The 24,685-nt window shown below is 50.9% G+C and overlaps 1 protein-coding gene and 1 pseudogene across 1 annotated transcript in view; one reads left to right on the plus strand and one right to left on the minus strand.

The window, feature by feature from the left end:
• Positions 1-14,494, minus strand: part of LAMC3 (laminin subunit gamma 3) — an 86,169-nt gene extending 71,675 nt beyond the window's left edge. The window contains exon 1 of the mRNA XM_030919061.1: positions 14,033-14,494. Coding sequence (XP_030774921.1) covers positions 14,033-14,405 — 373 coding nt within the window. The 5' untranslated portion in view covers positions 14,406-14,494. The remainder of the gene's footprint in view (positions 1-14,032) is intronic.
• LOC115894086 lies at positions 2,061-2,199 on the plus strand (annotated as a pseudogene).
• Positions 14,495-24,685: the final 10,191 nt, after the last annotated feature.

Below are 24,685 nucleotides of genomic sequence, written 5' to 3' on the forward strand. Positions count from 1 at the left end.
AGTTCCTCAAAATGTTAGACACAGGGTTATCACAGGACCCAGCAATTCCACTCCTCAGCATATACTCAAGAGAAATGAAAACACATAATATACATCCACCCAAAACATACATATGGATGTTCACAGCAGCTTTCTTTGTATAACAGCCGAAGAGTGGGAACAACTCCAATGCCTATCAACTGATGAATGAATCAATAAAACGTGGTATGTCATATGATGGACTATGATGGGGCTATAAGAAGAAATGAAGTGCTGACACAAGCAACCACAAGAATGAACCACGAGAACGTTACACTAAGTGGCAGAAGCTAATCACCAAAGACCACATATTATGGGATTCCACGTAAATGTCCAGAATAGGCAAATCCACAGAGATAGGAAGAAGACAGGTGGCTGTCACAGGATAGGGGTTCAGGACGGGGATTGGGGGGAAACAGAAAGTGACTGCTAATAGGTACAGGGTAATAAAGGTGTTCCAAGCTGGGCTTAGTGGCTCACACCTGTCATCCCAGCACTTTGGGAGGCTAAGGCTGGAGGATCGCTTGAGCCCAGGAGTTTAAGACTAGCCTGGGTAACACAGCAAGATCCTGTCTCTATTTATTTACTTATTTATTTTTGAGACGGAAGTCTCGTTCTGTTGCCCAGGCTGGAGTGCAGTGGTGCCATCTCGGCTCACTGCAAGCTCCACTCCCAGGTTCACACCATTCTCCTGCCTCAGCCTCCCAAGTAGCTGGGACAATAGGCACCCGCCACCTCGCCTGGCTAATTTTTTGTATTTTTAGTAGAGACGGGGTTTCACCATGTTAGCCAGGATGGTCTCGATCTCCTGACCTCGTGATCTGCCCACCTCGGCCTCCCAAAGTGCTGGGATTACAGGTGTGAGCCACCACACCCGACCTACAAAAAATAAATAAATAAGAACAAATTTAAAAATTAGCTGGGTGTGGTGGCTTGCATATCCCAGCTACTTGAGAGGCTGAGGTGGGAGGATGGCTTGTGCTCAGGAGGTAGAGGCCACAGTGAGCCGTGATCGCACTCCAGCCTGTGCAAGAGAGTGAGACCCTGTCTCTATACAAACCAACCAACCAACAAACAAAATATATATGTGTGTGTGTGTGTGTTTTCATCCACAGCTCCTGGCTTATGACTCCCATAGCCCTCCTTATGGTCTTTTGTGAGAATGTTGGGTGTGTTGGGCCTCAGGGGCAGGCCTCTGCCTTCTCCTGCCCTCCTTTCACTCTAAAGTTCCCCCACCTTTCTGACTGTGGGTCTTAAGACCCTCCAGGAGAGGGTCCCACCCTATACCCAGGGGAAGCAATGCTGACGCATGAAGCGTCCATAAAAAGCCGAGGACAGGGTTCAGGGAACTTCTGGATGGCTGAACACTGGGAGGTTTCTGGAGGGTGGCACCCAGGGAGGGCATGGAAGCTCCCGCCCCTTCACCGTTCCTCACCCTGCTCATCTCTCCATCTGTGTCCTTTGCAATATTCTTTACAATAAACCGGTCCATCTGTTACCCTGAGTTCTGCGAGCTGCTCCAGCAAACTGATTGAACCCAAAGAAGGGGTCATGGGAACTTGAAGCTAGTCTGTCAGAAGTTCTGAGGCCTTGACTTGCGACTGGTGTGTGTGGCGGAAGACAGCCTTGGGGACTGAGCTCTCAACCTGTGGGATCTGATGCTATCTCTGACTAGATTGTGTTAGAACTGAATTAGAGGACACCCAGCTGGTACCGCTGCTTGTTGTGTGGGGGAAAACCCCACGCATTTGGTCACAGATGTCTTCTGTGTTGATGATGCTTGTGGTCTGAGAGCAGAGGAAAAACACATTTTGAGGAGTTTTTCCCTACACAGTTATATATATATATATGTATAATTGGACCTCACATCCATTAGGGTGGCTATTATAAAAAAAAAAAAAAAAAAAAAAAAAAAAAAAAACAGAAAATAACAAGTGTTGGCAAGGATATGGAGAAATTGGAACCCTTGTGCACTGTGGGTGGGAATGTGAAATGGTGCAGCCGCTATGGAAAACTGGTGGTTCCTGAAAAAACTAAAAACAATGCATCTATTTGACAGCCCCAGAGCAGTTACTGTCGGCTAAGGTTTCCACTACAGATGCAAAAAGAGCGTCCCTGTGCTTTCTCTCTGACTGCTTTCTGCTTTCTGTGGCAGCCGAGATCGAATAGAGGAATACAGGAAAAAGCATGAAGAGAGAATTTTTGCAACTCAAGAATAACCTTGTAAGCAGTGAAGAGCCCGTGTCACTCCAAATAAGAACCTACAATGTGAATTTACATGAGAAGTGTTGGGAAATATCTCCTACCATTCTCACCTGGTTGATTACAAAAGCTTAAAAGTGAAAGCTAATTAAAAGCAAGCCAGTGACTCTTTGCCATTTGGGGAGAAAAAAAAAACAAACACCAAAAAACCTAAGAATAGGTTTTTTTTTTTTTTGCCATACGATCCAGCACTCCCACTTCTGGGGATATACCCAGAAGAATCAAAAGCCAGATTAAACGTTTGTGTTATATGTATTTGGAGAAAAAAAATAAAGGCATCTTCCTTCCTCCCCTAGTCTCTCTATGCACCAAAACAAGAAGCTGGTGAATCACCTCCATCCTCAGCAAGTGACCTCAGTATTCTCCAGATCACTAGCTCATTCACTGGAATATTCCGTTTGCCCTCCTCTCTGTCACCTCTCAGCCCCTCGTCTGTTCCCTGACTTAATGCAATGGTCTGGAATGCCCTGCCACCTCTCTTTGCAAACGTGTAGTCATGTCTCAGTCATGTTTCAGCTCAGACTGTACCTCAGAATCCTTCTTAACACAAAGCCCTAGGCAACAATCAATCCAAGGAAAACTGTTTGGTCTCCCCAGGTTAGAGGAGCACTTGACAATCTTTTTGTTTTTTCAGACTTGGCAATCTTGATTCATATTTGGGGCTTAGACTTAGTGCCAAGATGGGAGGGCTGTGATGGAGCCTAGCCCTGGTTCAGCCAGGGTCTTGTGGTATCTGGTGTCATGGCCATGGGGAGTCCCCAGCTCCTCACAGGGAGTCACCACACCCAGAATTGCCAAGAGTTCGCCTGGAAGAGGAAGAACAGGAGCAGTGGGTGGCCAGATGGGGCTCAGGGACCCTGCTGTGTGTGACTCCCCTGTAGGCTGGGAGCAGCTCACCGCCTGGTTCTAATGCTCGAGGTGGGCAGGGCAGCCTCACCCATGCATTCCCAGCTCAACTTTCCACCCTAGCCCTTCCCGCCCTACTCCCCAGGCCGCTATTCCCCAGATGGCTCCAATTAAAGGGCTTTGTTTTGTTTCCATTTTCCCAAAATAAGCCTCTTCATACTGAGCTCATTCTGCTTGGTCAGTGCCGGATGTGGGCCGGCTTGATTTTTATGACTGTCCCGGTATCATTCTTGATGGGCTTTATGTTCCAGCTGGCTGGAGAGGATGCAACTTGGCGCTCCTGCTGTTTGGCTTGGGCGGTGCGGGGTGGCTGGTGGGGGACGCTCTGCTGTGCCCAGCTGCTGGCTCAGCCAGCAGGTGAAGACCAGGAGGGGGGCGGGTGGGACCTCCGTGTCTCCATGGGCACCAGAAGCCCCTTCACTCCCTTCCTAGGCAGTCCCTTCTCTCTGGGGTCCCATGGACTCCTGAGTAGAAGGGCACCCTGGTTTTGAGCAGTGACTTTGGGCATGACACTGAGGAAGTCCTTCTCCTCCCTGAGCCTGACTCCTCATTAGTAAATGAAGCGTTTGGGGATCTCAGCCATACAGTGCGTGTAAAGCACTTGGCAAAGCACCTGGCACACAGCAGGTGCCTACTAAATGCTGGCTATTGTTAAACAGAGACTCATGCAGGGATCATGACTCCCAGGCACACTTGGGACAGTGTCCCATACTGTCAGGACTACCTGCTGTCTCCACTCTCTCACTGGATTATAAACTCCTTGAAGGTACAAATCCTGCCTCAAATCTACTCATTCATCTGGCAAGCATTTATTGGGCACCTCTTGTGTGCCAGGTGCCATGCTCAGCAATAAGGATTCATGGCACCTGCCCCAAGGGGAGGTGACAGGTAGGGAGAGAGAGGCAGGTCTTGTTTTTGTTATTGTTTGTTTGTTTGTTTTGAAACAGAATCTCACTCTGTTGTCTAGGCTGGAGTACAGTGGCACAATCTTGGCTCACTGCAACCTCCGTCCCCTGAGTTCAAGCCATTCTCCTGCCTCAGTCTCCTGAGTAGTGGTGATTACAAGCATGCACCACCAAGCCTGGCTAATTTTTGTATTTTTGTAGCAATGGGATTTCATCACGTTGGCCAGGCTGGTCTCGAACTCCTGACCTCAAGTGATCTGCCTGCCTCAGCCTCCCAAAGTGCCGGGATCAGAGGCGTGAGCAGCCGTGCCCAGCCGAGACAGACAGGTCTTTATAGAACAGGCCAAAGTAGCCCAGGCAGGCTGTGGGAGCATCAACAAGGCATCCTATGGTTCCAAGGATGAGCAGCCATTAGCCAGGGAAGGTGAGGAGAAGGTGCATTCCACATCAGGCAGGATGTTGGCAGAGCTGTGGCCACCTCGTGGTGAAGCCTGTAGTTCAGGCTGGCAGGAGCATGGAGAGGGAGGAGGTGGTGAGAAGTAAGTTTGGGGCATGTGGTCTAGTAAGCTGGTGGGATGAGCAGGGGTGCATGGGAGCCAGACAGGTGAGGAGAGCAGAAGGAACAGAATTCTACGCACAGAGAACAGCGTATCGGGTGGCCTGGAGGTGAGGGTAGCCAAGTACTCCCAAGCAGTGTCACCACCAGCTAACAGTTGAGGATGACACTTTGGCTTGGCCTTCCTGATAGGAACACAGCTGTCTCAATCACCCAGAAGCCTCATTAGCCCCTGGAGCTTGTGAGGGGCTGGGCTAGGGCTGCAGGTTTTAATTCTCGTCGCTGTTTAAAAGATCTTGGGGGTCGGGCATGGTGACTCACACCTGTAATCCCAGCACTTTGGGAGACCGAGGCGGGCGGATCACCTGAGCTCTGGAGTTCGAGACCACCCTGGGCAACATGGTGAAACCTTGTTTCTACTAAAATACAAAAAATTAGCCGGGCATGGTGGCACGCACCTGTAGTCCCAGCTACACGGGAGGCTGAAGCACGAGAATCGCTTGAACGTAGGAGGCAGAGGTTGCAGTGAGCCGAGATCATGCCGCTTCACTCCAGCTTGGGCTACAGAGTGAGACTCCGACACCAGGGAAAAAAAAAAAAAAATCTTGGGGCCACTCCTTTCCTAGCCTTTTGGTTGCCTTTGGAAGAAACCTTTTCATCACAAAGGAGGGATTAAGCTGCTTTCTTTTATTTAGTTAGTTAGTTAGTTAGTTAGTTAGTTAGTTAGTTAGTTAGTTTTTGAGATGGAGTCTTGCTTTGTTGCCCAGGCTGGAGTGCAGCAGTACAAGCTCAGCTCACTGCAGCCTCTGCATCCTGGGTTCCAGCGGTTCTCCTGCCTCAGCCTCCTGGGTAGCTGGGATTACAGGCATACGCCACCATGCCTGGCTAATTTTTGTATTTTTAGTAGAGATGGGGTTTTGCCATGTTGACCAGGCTGGTCTCGAACTCTTGACCTCAGGTGATCCGCCCACCTCAGCCTCCCAAAGTGCTGGGATTACAGGTTGAACCACCAGACTCATTCTTTTTTTTTTTTTTTTTTTTTTGAAATAGAGTCTTACTATCACCCAGACTGGAGTGCAGTGGTCTGATCCCGACTCACTACAACCTCTGCCTCTGGTTCAAGCGATTCTGCTGCCTCAGCCTCCCAAGTAGCTGGGATTATAGGCGCCCACCACAATGCTTAGTTAATTTTTTTTTTTTTTTTAGTAGAGACGGGGTTTCACCATGTTGGCTAGGCTGGTGTCGAACTCCTGACCTCAAGTGATCCACCAGCCTCACACTCCCAAAGTGCTGGGATTACAGGCGTGAGCCACCACGCCCAGCCTCTAATTAACTCTTGTAACAAAAAGTCCCCTCTGTGTCTCTGTGATATTGCTGCGTCTTCTCTCACCTCCTGGTTTGGCAAGGACGGAAAAGTCGGGATGTTTCCTATGGCGTGAGGCTGCTCCTTTGCATGAAGTCCCAGTGACTGCCTTTTTCCGATCACGCTTCTAGCTGCCAGCTACCTTTTAAGTGGCTCCAAGCTCCCCTCCCGAGAGGTGTCTGGCTGCTAGATGTTTACTAAGGAGTCTGCGCCGGCGACCCGCAGCAGCCCGCGCACAGCATCCTTTAGCGAATGCACATCTGGACCAGTCCCCCACTTGGTTCCAAGATGCGAAACCTCTGCTCCAAACAGACACAGACACCAGGCCGCCCCCAGATCCGGACTCTGTTTGCTCCGCACGCTTTCTTTTAAGGGGTTGGGAGTTACGGTGCCAAGCTGTGCTGCACCAGAACTTTGAAAAACATCTTAAAACAAAACATAGCAATGCGGGTGCTTTAAAAAAAATACTGTAGCAATGTGTTCTCTCCAGTTTTTAAATTAGAACAAGCTTCATGAGAGAATATTGGGAAAATGTAGAAACACGAAAAATGGAAGAAAAGTCGCTGCAAGTCCTGAGGACAAACACGCTTTTACCATTTTGATATCTTTCGTTTTTGCCTACTCTTTAGGGATTTTAAAATATAAATCTGATGATTCCACATGTACCAACTTGTGTCTTTTTCTTCATTCAACATTTTGACTTAAGAGCTCCCTGTGTATTACAAACCCTTTGTCAGCTGTTGCACTGAATGGTTCCAATCACCATGTGAATTTATGTCCTACAATTTACTTAACTATTCCCTTATGGTTCCAATTTTTCCCTACTATAAAGAACGCCTCGATGAACGTTTTCATGCATTAGGACCCTTCCCTTATTTTAATTCCCAGAAGTAGGATTCCTTTGCCAAAGGCCGGGAATATTCTCGTAGGTCTTCATCCATGTTGCCAAGCCGCCTTCCCACAGGGCCGACATGTACTTCTCCCCAAACCTTCTTTTATTGTGGTGAAATATGCATAACATGACATTTACCATCTTAACCATTTGCACAGCTCACATTGTTGTGCAACCTTCACCACCATCCATCTCCAGAACTCTTTCATCTTCCCAAATTGAAACTCTGTCCCCATGAGACAGTCACTCTCCATTGCCCCTCCCCCAGCCCCTGGCAACCAGACTTCTACCTTCTGTCTCTGTGGATGTGACTATCCCAGGATGCGTCTCATATCAGTGGAACCCTACAGTATTTGTTCTGTTTTGACTGGCTTCTTTCCCTTAGCATTATGTCCTCAAGGTTCATCTGTACTGTGGCTGTGTGAGAATCTCCTTCCTTTTCAGGGCTGAGTAATATTCTACTGGATGGATGGACCACATTTGCTCTTGCTCATCATTCACCCATTGGTGGACACTTAGGCTGCCTCGGCTTTGGTTACTGTGGAAATGCTGTTATGGGCCAGGTGCCATGGCTCATGCCTGTAATCCCAGCACTTTGGGAGGCTGAGGCGGGCAGATCATCTGAGGTCAGGAGTTCGAGACCAGTCTGGCCAACATGATGAAACCCCGTCACCACTAAAAATACAAAAAATTAGCCAGGTGTGGTGGCGGGAACCTGTAATCCCAGCTACTCAGGAGGCTGAGGCAGGAGAATTGCTTGAACCTGGGAGGTGGAGGTTGCAATGAGCCGAGATCGCACCATTGCACTCCAGCCTGAGCAGTGGAGCAAGACTCTGTCTCAAAAAAATAAAAAAGAAAAGAAAATGCCTCTAGGGACACAGGGACCCCTGCATGACATCCAGAGTGGTCGGTGTTGAGGAGGCTGTTCCAATTACCCAGTCAAGGGCTCAGGTGGAGACCGAGCCAGGGCGAAAGGTGCAGGTGGAGTCCTGGATGTCGACTATGATTTAAATAAGCAAAGCCAGGGCATGAGGTGGGCAAGGGCACAGCTGCTGGGAGGGCTTGCCTGGGACAAGGGGCCACAGGGAAGGGAGGTAGACCAAGCAACTGGAGCCTGGGCAAGGGAGAGCAGGGCAGGGTAGGGAAGGGCTGGGTCGGGAGGATGGCAGCGCTGCCATGAACGCCATGGCTTAGGAGTATGGGAGGCACCTGCAAGGCTGGGGGTCCTTCCTCCATGAATTCCTCACTCCCTCGCTCTCAGCAAGGAAACACAGTGCAATCTTGCAATCCTGGGGTTCACAGCCCAGCCCCACCAATTCCTGCCTCTGTGGCCTTGGGCAAAATACCTGAACTCCCTCAGGTTCAGTGGGCAAGTGACTGCAATGTAGTGCCTCGGTGTCCCCATTTGCAAAATAGGCATAACAATAACAGGGCTACATGAACAAACACCTTGGAAGCACTTGGAACAGTCTCAGGCATGAAGCATTTGTTCAACTACATTTTTCTTTTTTCTGAGAGAGGGTCTCGCTCTGTTGCCCAGGCTGGAGTGAAGTGGTGTGATCACAGCTCACTGCAGCCTCGAACTCGCAGGCTCCAGTGATCCTCCCACCTCAGCCTTCCAAGCAGCTGGGACTACAGGCACTTGCCCCCATGCCCGGCTAATTTTTTCATTTCTATTTTTATTTTTGTAAAGACAGGGTCTCACTTTGTTGCCCAGGCTGACCCTGAACTTCTGGTTCAAGGGATCTTCCCGTCTCTGCCTCCCAAAGTGCTGGGATTACAGGTGTGAGTCTCACCCAGCCTCAGTGAAATTTGAGCTGCTCTTCCATTCATTCGCCTGACCAACCTTTACCCAGCACCCTGCGCAGTAGGCAAATGCAGGCTGGGCACTAGGGTACAGGCATTCCCTCTGGAGCTCAGAGATAGGGATGGACATAAACAAACCAAGCCCTCACGCAGTGTAATCCAGACTCTGGTGGAAGGAGGATTAGGGGCTGCAAGGATGCACAGGCAGGCCCTCTGCCCAAACTTGGAGGGGTGAGAGGCTTTCCAGAGGAGGCACCTCTAAGCTGAGTGGGGCAGACAGACATCCCCAGGGCTCGGCACAGGGATCGGCAGACATGCAATGGTTTTGTGGATGAACAAGATGTGAGTTAGGCTGAAGGTGGGAGGAGAAGTGTTCTGGGCAGAAGCCACAGCACATGTAAAGTGCTGGAGGAGAGACAGTGCCTTGGCCTGGCCAAGGCCTTGCTGGAGGGCAGTGTGGGAAGTGGACAGGCCTGACGCGGAGGCCATGGGAGGCTGCCTACACCCATCCTGGGCTTTGTGACTTCCTACCCCTGCATCTCCTGGATTAGTCCGGGGAGGCCCAGAGAGAGAGAGAGGTGGCCAAGGCCAGCTGGGCCCAGGGGACTGGGGGGCAGTTCTGTGGGTGGATGGAGGCTAACCAGCCGCTGCCTTGACCCCCTGCCCTGCTTGGGGCTCAGCGTTCCAGCCAGAACCCCCAGGGAGCAGGAGGGAGGACTTGGCCCCCAGCACTGGCCCAGGCCAAGGCAAACGCAGCCACCCACTCGACAGGAAGACAGAACGGAGCCAAAGCTCAGGAGACCCAGCTGGCTCCAGGGCCCCTCAGGGGCCGCAGGGTCCCCCTAATGTCCAGTCCCCTGGGGCCCAGCTCCTCGCTGTGGCTGGCCAGACCGCAGCGTCTTCTTGGTGTCTGCACTCAGGCCATCCAGGCCCGGCCTGTCAACGAACACACAGAGCTGCCTCTGCCTCTTGGTGCTGCTCCCTCAGCCTGGAACATCCTTTCCTCTTTTGTCAGCTCCTACCATCCTTCAGGTCTCAGCGAGACCCTTCCTGACCCTGTTGATGAGGCTCATGCGCGCCAGTGCATGTTCTCAGAGCATACATCCTCGTTTGCAGCATTGCTCAGTACAGGCTGCCTTCTGGCGAGCCCCGAGCCCCCCAGGACAGGGGCCACACATAGCCCTGTTCACAGCTGCATCCTGTGGCCAGTGAGCCAAGGCTGGGTGACCACCAAGCAAACAGCTAAATGAAAGCAAGAAGAAATCAACTCCACGCAGGGGCATCCAGGACCTGCAGGGGAGGGAGGGGAGAACTCATCCGCTTGGGGACTGAGGTCTTTCTGTGATTCCAGGAGATTCTCAGCGATCTAAGTGCAAGCGGGCAGGAGACTCCCCCAGCACAGTGAAAGCCACAGCCCACACTGTTCCTCCCAGGACCGAGGCTTGAAGCATGTGAACCAGCCTAGCCCGGACCTTCTTCATTCCCAAGTGCAGCCGTTAGGGGAACGGTCCCAGGGGCCACCATTTATTGACTTGTGTGAACCTAAGCAACTGATCTCACCCTCAGCGCCTCAGTTTTGCTGTCTGTAAAAGAACAAAGCACGCCGGTGTGGAATGCTGTCTGGGCGAGTCCTTGGCACATGGTGAGAGCCCCAGAACGGTCTGTACCCCTGTCACTGTCCACTCCCCTCACACCCCCACTGACTCCCAGGCCCCAGCCCAGTGGCCTCCCTGGGCCTTGGTGGCAGGCTGGGGCTGCCAGACCCCACTGCTGCCTTTCATCCCAGACAGGAAGGCTCAGCTCAGAGATGACGGGAGGATCGGGAACAGATGTCCGAGAGCCACGGGGGGCTGGGAACACGGCGACCTCCATCTCCTTCCCTGCCCCTCACCCCATTCCCTCTAGGAGACCCCGGGCCAAAGCTGGCCGCCCACTCTCCCCTCCCATGAGCCTTCAAGGAGAGGGAGCAGTGGGGGACAGAGCCAGTAGAGGTGGCCTAAGGACCAGGAAGAGAGGTTGTCAGACAGCCTCCACAGGGGACACTGACAATCCCAGGCCTCTCCTTCCCCCGCTATTATGCAAGCCATGGCTTAGCCTGGAGCAAACCTAAGTCAAAGAAAACCAAAAAGAGCCCAAATCTGGGACTGCGCTGAGCCCCCGGCGCCCCTTGTGCGTAAACAGAGCCCAGGGTCAGGATGTCTTTGAGGAGGCAGGGTGGCCGTGACGAGCATTTCTCAATCCCTGCAGGGGAGCCTACCCGCAGGGCAGCCTCAGCCCTGAGCCGTCTCAGCAGCCCCGCTGGTCACACACAAGGACTGCCACGGCTCCGACCCGGGCTCATGAACCTGAACAGCTGCTCAGGAGCTGTTATCTTGAGCGACTCTTATCCGCAAGGTACAGGTGAGGAAACTGAGGCTGAGGGAGGGGATGCTGCTTGCCCAGTGAGTGGCTCTGCTGGGCCTAAGTCCAAAGCCCCCGTTTCATGATTTCTACCCTATTCTGCCTCCCAGAGCAGGCAAAAGAGAATGCTGAGCTGGCCCCAGAGCACAGGACAGAGGAGGTGACCCTGTCACTCATACTTGTGGACTCTCCTATATGCCTGGTTTTTGGCAACAAAACAGAAAGAATGCTCACCGGGATAAGACACAGCAGGGAGCGTGTGTGAGTGTGTGTGAGGGTGTGAGTGTGTGTGTGTGGGTCTGTGAGTGTGTGTGTGTGTGAGAGACTGTGTGTGAGTGTGTGTGTGTGAGACTGTGTGTGTGTGTGTGAGTGCGTGCGTGTGTGTGTCTGTGTGTGTGAGTGTGTGTGTGCGTGTGTGTGTCTGTGTGTGTGTGTGTGTGAGTGTGTGTGTGTGTCTGTGTCTTCGCTGTCTTCATTTACAGTGTGGAGGCTCTCAGGCTCCTGGCTTTCAGAAGGATCAGAACCACCCCGCTTCTAAAGTTCTGGGCAGAGTTCAACGAGGGCGCACAGCTTAGCACAGGGCCTGGCACAACACAGAGGCTCAGGAAACAGGAACTACCCCAAATCCAAAACCTTGGCCATTTCTCCCAACTTCCTCCCACCTTGTTTGTGCCTGGGCTGAGCCCTTTCCTTGGCCCCTGGGTTCCCAGGACACATGTGATACCCTTTGCCATGCAGCAGTGTCTCCCCCGCAACTCCCCACCCTGTTCCAGATTCCTTCCCCTGTGGCCTTGGGGTCCTGCCAGCTCCATTCAGACAGCTCCCCCAGACTCCCCCCTCCCCACTGGCTTCCTTTCCCCTCCCCCTTGTCCCGTCCAGAAGCCCCACCTAATGATCCAGACAGGCCGAGAGAAGGTGATGTGGTCCAAGAAGGGAGCTTCTGGGGTGGCAGCTAGTACCCGTGTGCTCTGCAAAGGGGGCTCACGGTCCCCCCCAACTCCAATGTCACTTCCCAGCCCTCCCCAGGACACTGTCACCAGGCTGAGGTGGAGCTGACTCAGTTGATGGTGGCAGAACTCACATCAAGGAGTTTATGCTCTGACCTCTGATGTCCTCAGCTGTCCACACGCTCAGATGGTCACTTAGCAGCTGTGTGCCTTTGTGCACAACAACCTCTCTGAACCTCAATTTTCTCTTCTGAAACATGGGAGACAGTCCCACCATCCCTAATCCAAACTCCTAGGCTCCAGATGTGTTTGGGAATTGAGAATTTTTCAGCTTTTAGAAAGATGATGCAGGCCTTATACCATATATTGTGCTAATACCCCCAGTGGGGTCTGGGGCTGCCGGCTGCACTCAGATGAGATTTCAGTAGCAAAGCGAATGAATATTCATTCTCACCAGGATAAACATAGCTTATAAACAGCCTCAGGTCAGGTTTAGCAGCCAAAATGAGTTATAAAAATAATTTGAGTTTTCAAAGCTTTGGGAGACTGACCTGGAAGATAAGGGAGTCTAACTAGTGATACCAGCCCCTCCTGAAAGGGCAGTGGAGGCTGCAACAGGAAAGACATTGAGCGCATACCCGGCCACAGAGGACATGGGAACTGGGCTGAACTCGCAGGGAGGAGAGAGCATTCCAGCTCCCTGCAGTGGGGGCAGGGGCTGAGAACCAGGGCTGGGTTCAGACTCCAGATTGTGATTCCTGGAGATCTAAGGGCTCCTGCACCTCGGCAAGTCATGAGCATGGTGGAGAGGCCACGCCACCGGGCGCAGCTACTCAGCAGCACGAAGAGACTTAGTCCTCCTTGCCCAGAGGGTTAAACTTCGCCTGTGCAGTGATGAATGTCACAACCTCTATCTTCCAGAACCCACCCAATGACTGCAGGCAGCTTCAGGGGTCCACTGAGTAACTGAAGTTGACCGGAAGCCCCAAGATCAGGAGCCCCTGTCCTAGAGGGTGACCAATTCAGTCCTTGGTGTGTCACCTCCCCAACAGTTCCAGCCTAGGATGGAAAACCATTACAGGGGATTATAATCGCAACCTAGACCCACAGCTCTGCAAGGGCCTCCCTGCCGCTCCCGCCCCACGGGGCACCCCTCAGTCTAGCCTTCTGGCTATCTAGGGGTACAGGTCCTGGTTTTTTTCTTCTTTTGTTCATCCTTTCTTTTTATTAAGAGATGGTGTCTCCCTCTGTAGCCCAGGCTGTAGTGCAGTGGCACTATCATAGCTCACTGCAGCCTCAACCTCCCAGTCTTAAGTGATCCTCCTGCCTCAGCCTCCTGAGTAGCTGGGACCATAGTTGTGCACCATCACGCCCAGCTGGTTTTTTTTTTTGTTGTTTTTTGTTTTTTTGAGACAGCGTCTAGCTCTGTGGCCCACGCTGGACTAAGGTGGTGTGATCTCGGCTCACTGCAACCTCCGCCTTCCGGGTTCAAGCAATTCTCCTGCCCCAGCCTCCTGAGTAGCTGGAACTACAGGCAGGTACTATCACGCCCAGCCAATTTTTCTATTTGTAGTAGAGACGGGTTTTCACCGTGTTGGCCAGGCTGGTCTGGAACTCCTGACCTCAAGTTATCCACCCACCTCGGCCTCCCAAAGTGCTGGGATTACAAATGTGAACCATCGCGCCCGGCCTATTTTTCTTTATTTTTTGTAAAGATGTGATCTCACTACGTTGCCCAGGCTGATCTTGAACTCCTGGGCTCAAGCGACCCTCCCAACTCGGCCTCCCGAAGTGCCGGGATTTCAGGAGTGAGCCACCGCACCCAGCCTAATTCCTATTTCTGAGCCGCCCATAATCCAACACCATATCTGGGTCCTGCAGCCCAACCTGGGCGCACAGCAGCTCAAGCCTTGGCCTCAGACCCCCAGTGGAGTGGGGACAGGGGGTGTGGTGGCGGTGCCCCCAGCCCGCGCTTACCCAGGTGGAGGGTGATGTTGACCGAGGTGGGGTACTGCACGCCGAAGGCCATGGACGGGCTCTGCCACCAGGTGCTCTCGTCCTGGTTGTGGAAGTCGGTGAGGTAGGAGGCGTTGTGGTGGCGCTGGGGGTCGGCTGCGTCGCAGCGCTGGCACTGCGCCCCCGCGCCCGCGGCGCCCACGTGGGGGCAGAAGTCCTCCGGCGGGCTGCCGCACGTGTGCGAGGCCTGGGCAAGCCGGCCGAACGCCGCGTTCTCGAACACGGGCAGGCAGCGCTGCGGGCGCCCCGCGCCGTCGTAGCACGCTCCCATGCCCGCGCCGGCCGCCCGAGGTGCCAGCAGCGCCAACCCCAGCAGGAGCTTAGCCGCCGCCATGGTCAAGGGCACCGACGCCGCGCGCTCTGACGGCGCCTCTCGGCACGGGTGGGCGCGGCTCGGGTGGGCGCGGACCGCGCGCTGGCCGCCAGGACCCGCCTTCCCCGGTTAGGCGGGGAGGCTGGAGGGAGGGGCGGGCGGCGGCGGCCCCACCCCACTAAAAATACCAGGGACCGCGCCGTCCCCGGGCGCCCACTCCCACCTGCTGGACGTGCTCGGCAGTGCGCTGCTTGGGAGTCCGCCCCAGAGGCGACCCGGGCTTCTTTGAGCCTCAGTTTCCTAGTCTGTGGAGTGGGGTAGGTAAAGATGCAGGCTCATTATCGCCATTGGGAGGCTTCAATGGCTGCTCATTAAGTAGAAACTGCTCACCAGTGCCTTGGAAGTCCTGAGATAAAAGGGGACACGAGGATCTCTACCTGATCGCTACCGTTTGCGCATCTCATCCTAGCAACAAACTGCGCTCTGGACAGGGTTGTGAGATGGCTCTGCGCGGCTCCTGTTGCCCTTAACCCTGAAAAGCACTCCTGCTGCCGGCTGCGCTCTGCTCTCACAGCAAAGAGATTCTAACCTGATATTTGTGACAAGGGTACCTGGTCTTATCACAAATGTCACCTCGGAGAGGCCTTCTGCCCCCAACCCCATAAATGCCCCCTTTACTCTCCATTTATAAACATTAGTAAATCGAAGGAGAGAAGTCATTCGATAAAATTTAGCAGCCAGGCCGTGCGCGGTGGCTCACGCCTGTAATCCTAGCACTTTGGGAGGTGGAGGCGGGAGGATAACTTGAGGCCAGCAGTTCGAGACCAACCTGGGCAAAATAGTGAGACCCTATCTCTACAAAAAAATACAAAAATTAGCCCGGCGTCATGGCACAAGCCTGTAGTCCCAGCTACCTGGGAAGCTGAGGTGGAAGGATCCCTTGAGCCCGGGAGGTCAGGCTGCGGTGGGCTGTACTAGTGCCATTGCACTCCAGCCTGGCCAACAGAGTCAGACCCTGTCTCGAAAAAAAAAAAGGCAGCCATTCCCAGACAAACTCTAAGGAAAATAAAAAATAAAAATAAATTTCCTGGCCCGGGTGGTGGCTCACGCCTATAATCTCAGCACTTTGGGAAGCCGAGGAAGGCAGATCACCTTAGGTCAGGAGTTCGAAACCAACCTGGCCAACATGATGAAACCGCGTCTCTACTAAAAATACAAAAATTAGCTGCGCGTGGTGGTGCGTGCCTGTAATCCCAGCTACTCAGGAGGCTGAGGCGGGAGAATTGTTTGAACCTGGGGCGCAGAGGTTGCAGTGAGCTGAGATCATGCCGTTGCACTCCAGCCTGGGCAACAAGAGAAACTCCATCTCAAAAAAAAAAAAAAAAAAAAAAAGAAAGAAAATTTTTGGAAGCAAGATGAACTATAGTGGACTGGTCACCACCAGTTATTTACACATGATTAAAACAATACAGTTCTGGAAAGGGCTACAGAATAGACCCATGGAATAAGTTAGAGATTTCAGAACTATATCTAAGTAGAGTTAGTATATGATATCACCATTGGTACCTAAGGTCATTTTGGAAGTTCTAGCTAATGCAATAAGCTAAAAACTTAAAAGGTATAAATATTTATATCTTCTATTTACCTGAACATACATATAGAAAATCTAAAAGATTCTACTAAGACTATTAAAATTAGTAAGAACTCCGTAAGATGGCTGACTACAGGATAGAGTACGAAAACTAATGCCAGCAATAGGCATTTTCTGGCTGGGCGTGATGGCTCACGCCTGTAATCCCAGCACTTTGGGAGACTGAGACAGGCGGATCACCTGAGGTCAGGAGTTCGAGACCAGCCTGGGCAACATGGTGAAACCCCGTCTGTACTAAAAAACAAAAATTAGCCAGGCATGGTGGCACACCTGTAATCGCAGCTATTTGGAAGTCTGAGGCACAAGAATCGCTTGCATCCGAGGCAGAGGTTGCAGTGAGCCGAGGTCATGCAAATGCACTCCAGCCTATGCAATAGAGCATGTTTAAAAAAAAAAAAAAAAAAAAAAGCTGATGCCAGCAATAATGTAGAAAATGGTAGAACACCTAATAATACATGCAGTATGAAACGTGAAAGACATAAATGAACCAAATTATAAAACGCTACTGAAAGACAGAAAACCTGAAGAGACCAGCATCCGTATTCACAGATTTCCAACTGTTTACATATACAAATTCTCCCCAAGTTAAAACATCAATTTAATGTAATACCAGATTATTTTTTGATGGTGTCATGGAAGCTTCTTCATTAAAGCTTTCTCTTATGGTCAAGAACATGATTGCAGCAGACTCTTGGTGGTCCACCCAGCTACCCTGAACTGGGCTGTGCGCCCATCCAAAGCTAATTCATCTATCAGGCACAGGAAATGTGGCGGCCTACAGGAATTCTAGGAACCCGCAAAAGTTGTTCTAATTTATTGAAAGTCAGAAGAAAAAAAATGAACTTTTAGGCTGAAGAACATGTTTTAACATATGATATTACTATACCCATCTTTAGATCAATACAGTTGTTAAATATAATCTTTAAAAATGTTAGTGCCAGGCATAGTGGCTCACATCTATAATCCCAGCACATTGGGAGGTTAAGGCGGGTGGATCGCTGGAGCTCAGGAGTTTGAGGCCAGGCTGGGCAACATGGTGAGACCTCGTCTCTACTAAAAATACAAAAAATTACCCGGACATGGTGGCAGACGCCTGTGGTCCCAGCTACTTGGGAGGCCGAGGTGGGAGGATTGCTTGAGCCCAGGGGGCGAAGGTTGCAGTAAGCCGAGATCACGCCACTGCACTACAGCCTGGGTGACAGAGGGAGGCCCTGTCTCAAAAAAAATTATAATTGTGGTAAAATACATATAACATATTAATAAAATGTACTATCTTAACCACTTTTAAGTTACAGTTAAATAATATTAAGTACATTCGCCTTGCTGTGCAACCATCACCACCATCCATCTCCAGACCTTTTATTTTATTTTTTCCTGAAATGGAGTCTGGCTCTATCACCTAGGTTAGAGTGCAGCGGTGCCATCTTGGCTCACTGCAACCTCCGCCTCCCGGGTTCAAGCAATTCTCCTGCCTCAGCCTCCCTAGTAGCTGGGATTACAGGCGCCCACCACCATGCTCAGCTAATTTTTGTATTTTAGAGGCGGGGTTTCACTATGTTGGCCAGGCTGGTCTCGAATTCCTGACCTCAAGTTATCCGCCTGCCTCAGCCTCCCAAAGTGCTGAGATTATAGACGTGAGCCACTGCACACGGCCTCCAAAACTTTTTATCTTGTGAAACTGAAACTCTGTCCCCTTAAACAATAACTCTATAACCTTCTCCCCTTGGTAAAATATAATTTTTAATATTTTTTAATAAATAAAGGAGCCCGCTAAGGCAAAACTGCCCAATGTCCAGGAAAGTCATAATGTGTCCATGATAATGTTAGAAATGCTTGTTCCTCGGTGCTGTAGAGAAAAACACTTCTAAATAAGAAAGAGGAATACGTTATGACCTGATGCCTGCTTGGATCAGTATAAGCATGCCAGGGCAAATATTCAGGCTAAATTGTGGAAGCTAAGAACATAAAGTACATTGATTTCTTTATTACGGCTAGCAGATATTTAAGAATGTTAGCACGGGTCTTTGAATAAATTTTGCTTCTAAGAGAAGTTACCATTTATTCTTTTTTTTTTTCTGAGACGGAGTCTCGCTCTGTCGCCCAGGCTGGAGTGCAGTGGCGCAATCTCAGCTCACTGTAAGCTCCGCCTCCCGGGTTCCCGCCATTCTCCTGTCTCAGCCTCCCATGTAGCTGGGACTACACATGCCCGCCACCTTGCCCGGCTAGTTTTTTGTATTTTTTAGTAGAGATGGGGTTTCACCATGTTAGCCAGGATGGTCTCGATCTCCTGACCTCATGATCCGCCTGTCTCGGCCTCCCAAAGTGCTGGGATTACACATTTATTCTTAATTAGATGGGGAGGAAAGTCTCTTTGAAGAGGAACTTCTACTTTACTTTTTACAATAACATCTGGCTGGTATCACTAGAGCTAGGTGGAGTACTGGTAGCTCCCAGCATGCAGTAACAGTGCAAGCAAGGAGACTTTCACCTACAGTGAACTTGACCAAGGTACAAGTGGAAGGAGACGATGGTCCATCCAATCTCTGGTGCTTAAGAGTAGGGAATAGTGATTATAGAGACTGTGGGATTGGGTGGCCCTTGCTGAAGGTCACTGATGCCTTCAAGAGGGAAAATGACCAGGTCAGGGTGATCTTGGACCAATCCAAAACAAATTTAGAAAGCCAGAGGCACTTGTTGCCAACAATTAAAAAAAAAAAAAAAAAAAAAAGAAAGACCTGGTTGAGTGTGGTGGCTCACGCCTGTAATCCCAGCACTTCGGGATGCCCAGGCAGGTGGATCACTTGAGATCAGGAGTTCAAGACCAGCCTGGCCAACATATGAATTCCTGTCTCTACTAAAAATACAATAAATAGCCAGGTGTGGTAGTGTGCACCTATAGTTCCAGCTACTCCAGAGGCTGAGACACAAGAATCACTTGAACCCGGGAGGCGGAGGCTGCCCTGAGCCAAGATTGTGCCACTGTACTGCCGCCTGGGTGACAGAGTGAGACTCCATCTCAAAAAACAAACAAACCACATGGGGGTAGACAAAGCTGAAAACCAGGCCCAGGATCTGATTGTACATTGCGCTGAACTCCAGAGGAGATTGATTTCCCATCCCTGGAAAGCACCCTAAATCACAGGCAGGGTCCAGATAGGGAAGGAGTGTGACCTTGAGATTTAGGGTGGGTATCTGGACAGATTTACTGAGAACCTTGAATCTCCAGATTCCTTTAACACTCTGGGCCTGAAGAAGGGATCCACTCCCCGTTTCTAGAAGATAGTGCCCACCACCCCACCACTGCTTGAAGAGTTTGCAGGAGCCTCAAATGAGGCAGGTGCCTGTAAGCTCATCCTTGCCTTTCTCCTGTAAGATGGTCCTTGCCCACCTCCCCTCTTGGCCAGAGGTCCAGCAACTAGGGAAAAGTTCAGCATGGCCTGACTGGGGAAGTTCTGGGCCTGCTAAGGATGCAGCAGGATTATCCCCCAAAAAAGTTTGCAGGGATTGGCTAATAGTGCGAACTTTATATATATAGTCATATGCTACATAATGATGTTTTGTTCAATGATGGACCACATAAGATTATAATGGAGCCGAAAAATTCCTATTGTCCAGTGATGTCATAGGCATCATAACATCATAGCATGAATACTTTATATTTTTAAATAAATTTAATATAGCATAAGTGTACAGTGTTCATAAAGTCTACAGTAGTGTACAGTAACATCCTAGGCCTTCACATTTATTTATTTATTTATTTATTTATTTATTTATTTTGAGACGGAGTCTCGCTCTGCCGCCCAGGCTGAAGTGCAGTGGCCGGATCTCAGCTCACTGCAAGCTCCGCCTCCCGGGTTTACGCCATTCTCCTGCCTCAGCCTCCCGAGTAGCTGGGACTACAGGCGGCCGCCACCTCGCCCGGCTAGTGTTTTGTATTTTTTAGTAGAGACGGGGTTTCACCGTGTTAGCCAGGATGGTCTCAATCTCCTGACCTTGGGATCCGCTTGTCTCAGCCTCCCAAAGTGCCGGGATTACAGGCTTGAGCCACCGCACCCGGCCAAGGCGTTCACATTGATTCACCACTCGCTCACTGACTCCCCAGAGCAATTTCCAGTCCTGCAATCTCCATTTATGGTAAGTGCCCTATATGGGTATACTATTTTTAATCTTTTATAGCATATACATTTTTTTTTAGATAGAGTCTCATCTGTTGCCCAGGTTGGAGTGCAGTGGTACAATCTCGGCTCACTGCAACCTCTGCCTCCCAAGTTCAAGTGATTCTCCCACCTTAGCCTCCCGAGTAGCTGGAACTAAAGGCGCCATCACTCCCAGCTAAATTTTGTATTTTTGGTAGAGACAGGGTTTCACTGTGTTGGCCAGGCTGGTCTCAAACTCCTGACCTCAAGTGATCCAATCACTTGGGCCTCCCAAAGTGCTGGGATTATAGGTGTGAGCTACCATGCCCAGCCCACATATTTTTACTGTACCTTTTCTATATTTAGAGGCACAAATACTTACCATTGTGCTAAAATTGCCTGCAGTATTCAGTACAGTGACATTCTGTAGAGGTTTGTAGCCTAGGAACAATGGACTACAGCATGTAGCCTAGGTATGCAGTAGGCTATACCGTCTAGGTTTGTGTAAGTGTGTTCTCTGATGTTCACACAATGGCAGAATCACCTGCTGACACATTTCTCCGAATGAATCCCTGTCATCAAATGATGCATGGCTGCATATATATATATGGAGAAAGAGAGAGAGAATATGTACACACACACATACACACACACACATATATGTGAGAGAGAGATTAATAAATAACTGAAAATAAATTGAGAGAGGGCCAGGCGTGGTGGCTCACGCCTGTAATCCCAACACTTTGGGAGGCCGAAGCAGGCAGATCACTTGAGGTCAGGAGTTCGAGACCAGCCCGGCCAACATGGTGAAACCCTGTCTGTACTAAAAATACATTAATTAGCCAGGCGTGGTGGCATGCACCCGTAATCCCAGCTACTAGGGAGGCTGAGGCAGGAGAATCGCTTGAAGCTAGGAGGCGGAGGTTGTAGTGAGCCTATATTGTGGCACTGCACTCCAGCCTGGGTGACAGAGCCAGACTCTCTGTCTCAAAAAAATAAATAAGTAAAAATAAATCAATACATTGAGAGAAATTTATTTTAAGGAATTGGCTCACATGATTGTAGAAGTCAACAAGTCCCAAATCTGCAGGATAGGCCAGCAGGCTAGAGATCCAGGAAAGAGCTGAAGTTCCCGTGCCGCCTGCTGGTAGAAGTCCCTTTTTCTCAGGGAGCTCAGTCTTTTTCTACTGAGTCTTCAACTGATTAGAGGAGGCCCACCCACTTTCTGCCTCTGCTTCTCTCCAAGTGTTATGATTTAGACATTAATCTGATCTAACAAATACCTCCACAGAAACATCTTGAATCACGTTTGGCCAAACATCTGGGTGCTGTGGCTTATCAGGTGAACACATGAAATGAACCATCGCACCCTCCAAAGTAAAAGTCACACTGTCTCTATCACCGAGATGCACAATGCTTGGTGGGCCTCTTTAGGTCCTAGAAGCAGCATACTCTGCATGTAGGAACACTTCTCGGACCCACTTATCAGGGAACAGGTAAGGCTACTTGCTGCACATGTGCCCAGAGTAGGAAAGGGCTGGGCAGCAGCTCCAGGCCATATGCAAACAGCCCTGCCTCTTAGGCATGTGTGCCAGTGGGCCCCGTGGTGCTGGTGGAATCTGTGCTGGGAAAGAACCATAACTATCGTGAGCCCCAGGGTTCTGGAGCCCCAGGGTTCTGCCAGCCCCGCAGAGAGCTCTACGCCACTCAAAAGGCAGATCTTGGTCTGCGACCGGGCTCTTGTAGAGGCTGAGTGATGATCAAAGGAAATCAACAGACCATATGGTGGGTACTACTATCAAGAACTGGATGCAGTTAGACCCATGAAGTCAAGGATGCAGACCCAACTGCCAGCCTTCATGAAATGGAAATAGTAGGTCTAGGGTCAGGGACGGGTCGTCCCTAGTGTGAGGGAGTTCAGGAACTGGTGGCACAGACCCCCGTGTTGCCCCCCATCTCTGATGCTTCCTTCTTGGCTCATACCTATAGCCTGGGAGGAAGGCGTTCGCTATGACCAGCTGGTGGAGGAAGAAAAAATCTTAGCCTGGCTCCCAGGTAAGTCAGCTCAATGTGCAGTTATGGGACCAGAATGGACTGCCACTGCCCTTCCAGCCAACTCTAGGGTGGCCCTGGGGATAGTGATTCCAATGGGCAGTGTTTGTACACCTGGGAAAGATGCACAGGAACTCGTGGACAGTGGCAAGTGGCTTAGCAACCCATGTAGCAAGATTGGTGGCAGGGACATGTAGATGGACCTGTGGGACGGGGCCAGTTTTGTTCTGGACCCTCCAGAGCTCAGGACCATGATGTAGGGGGAGGGGTTGGGGACAAGGAAGCCAGCATCCTTCCTCCCAGGCTCCATGGCAAAGCAGACCCTGCCCTGCCACCCTAATTCTCAATCAAGGACTCTGCTTGGACGAATTAACTGGTCATCTTCTCAATTCAATCTGTGTGACACAGAAGCCATTGGCCACATGATGTTCAGGGACAGACCTGGGCTCAGATTCTATCTCCACCACCTGTGTGACTGTGGAGGATAATGAAGCCTTGGTCCCCCCTCCTTCTTGGATGTCTCCCTGATATGCCTGGGTTGCCACCCTAAGAGCTACTCTTCCCAGCTGCTTTTGCCACTAGGGTCCCACATGTAGAATAGGTCCTGCCAGGCCAGGCGCAGTGGCTCATGCCTGCAATCCCAGCACTTTGGGAGGCTGAGGCGGGCGGATCACCTGAGGTCGGGAGTTCGAGACCAGCCTGTCCAACATGGAGAAACCCCATCTCTAATAAAAATACATAATTAGCCAGGCATGATGGTGCATGCCTGTAATCCCAGCTACTCGGGAGGCTGAGGCAGGAGAATCGCATGAACCCAGGAGGCAGAGGTCGCGGTAAGCTGAGATCGCGCCATTGCACTCCAACCTAGGCAACAAGAGCAAAACTCCATCTCATAAAAAAAAAAAAAAAAAAATGAGAGAGAGAGAATCGGTCCTGCCAGCAGGGTGTCTTCACTTGAGAATTAGAAGGTGGAAGTGGGCAGAGGCCAACTTCCGCCCTTCTGGCAGATTTTTCTGGTGCAAGTGAGGTCACAGAGAAGGGAGGTTTTCAGCCTGACCTGCTTCCCATTCTCCAGCTCTGCATGTGCTGAGAGGTCTCTGTGTGGTGGCAGTAGCAGGAGCAGTGGCTTTCTCACTCTTATTTCCAGCCCCTGGATTGCAGGCACAGTTGTGGGTTCTCAGAGCCAACAGCGGTGGTAGCCTCAGACATGGTTGGTGGCAGCTTCCCTGGTGGGTCAGCTCTGCAGTGTCCCAGGTGTCAGCCCCTCTAGTCCTCCCAACCATCTCCTGAGCACTTAGTGACCTGTGTTCAGTCCTTCCTGTTGGAAATACACAAGCACTTGGAGAGTATTTGGCTCAGAGCTCAGCATGGAGTGAGTGCTCCATAAATTGTTATTGCTATAATTCCCACAAGATCCTGCTCTCTATGAGCCCATGGTCTGGTCAGAGAGGAAAATAGTTCATGAAAAAATAGCCTGATGGGCAGGAGTGGTGGCTCACACCTGTAATCTCGACACTGGGAAGCCAAGGCTGGTGGATTGCTTGAGCCCAGGAGTTCAAGACCAGCCTGGGCAGCATAGTGGAATGCTATCTCTACAAAAAATACAAAAATTAGCCAGGCATAGTGGTGCACACCTGTAGGCCTAGCTACTCAGGAGGCTGAGGTGGGAGGATCACTTGAGCCTGGAAAGTGGAGGCTCCAGCGAGCTGTGATTGTGCCACTGCACTCCAGTCTGGGCAACAGAGTGAGATCGTGTCTCAAAAAAGGAAGAAAAAGAAAAGAAAAGAAAAAAGGAAGGAAGGAAGGAAATACAAGAAAAGAAAAGAAGAAGAAAGGAAGGAGGGAGGGAGACAGGAGGGAAGGAAGGAAGAAAGAAAGCAAAGAGAGAAACAAAGAAAGAAAGAAGGAAAGAAAGAAAGAAAAGAGGAAAGAAAAAGATGAAGAAGAAGGAGGAGGAAGAGGAAGGGAGGGGGGAGGGAGGGAGGGAAGGAAGGAAGGAAGGAAGGAAGGAAGTCTTTTTTTCTAATTAAAGAAAAGAAGGGAACAGCCAAATGACATTCCAAGACTTGTTTGAACCTGTTGAAGACTGAGTTGTGGTCATTTGTCCCTCAGCAAATGTACTGTTGCCCACTGTTGAACCCCCGCCCTCCTGGGCTCACAGTCAGTGAGGCAGAGGTGTGATATGCATAGATCTGGACACACAGGCTGACACATGCAACAAAACAGTGCCTGGAATGGGTGCAAGGAGAGGGGGGTGGCTCGTTCTGCCTGGAGTTGGAGGATGCTTCCCAGAAAAGGCAGCATTTAGGCTGAGCTGTAAAGGAGGAGTAGAGGAAAGGGCATCCCAGACAGCAGCACACACAAAGGTCCAGAGGCGTGCACAAGTAGGTGAGGTCGGCGGCCTGTGTTTGCAGTGTTGAGTAGGGAGCTGGTCCTGTGGGGTGAGGCTGGAGCAGGGCACA

This window comes from Rhinopithecus roxellana, chromosome 16, assembly GCF_007565055.1.
Source record: "Rhinopithecus roxellana isolate Shanxi Qingling chromosome 16, ASM756505v1, whole genome shotgun sequence".
Classification (NCBI taxonomy): domain Eukaryota; kingdom Metazoa; phylum Chordata; class Mammalia; order Primates; family Cercopithecidae; genus Rhinopithecus; species Rhinopithecus roxellana.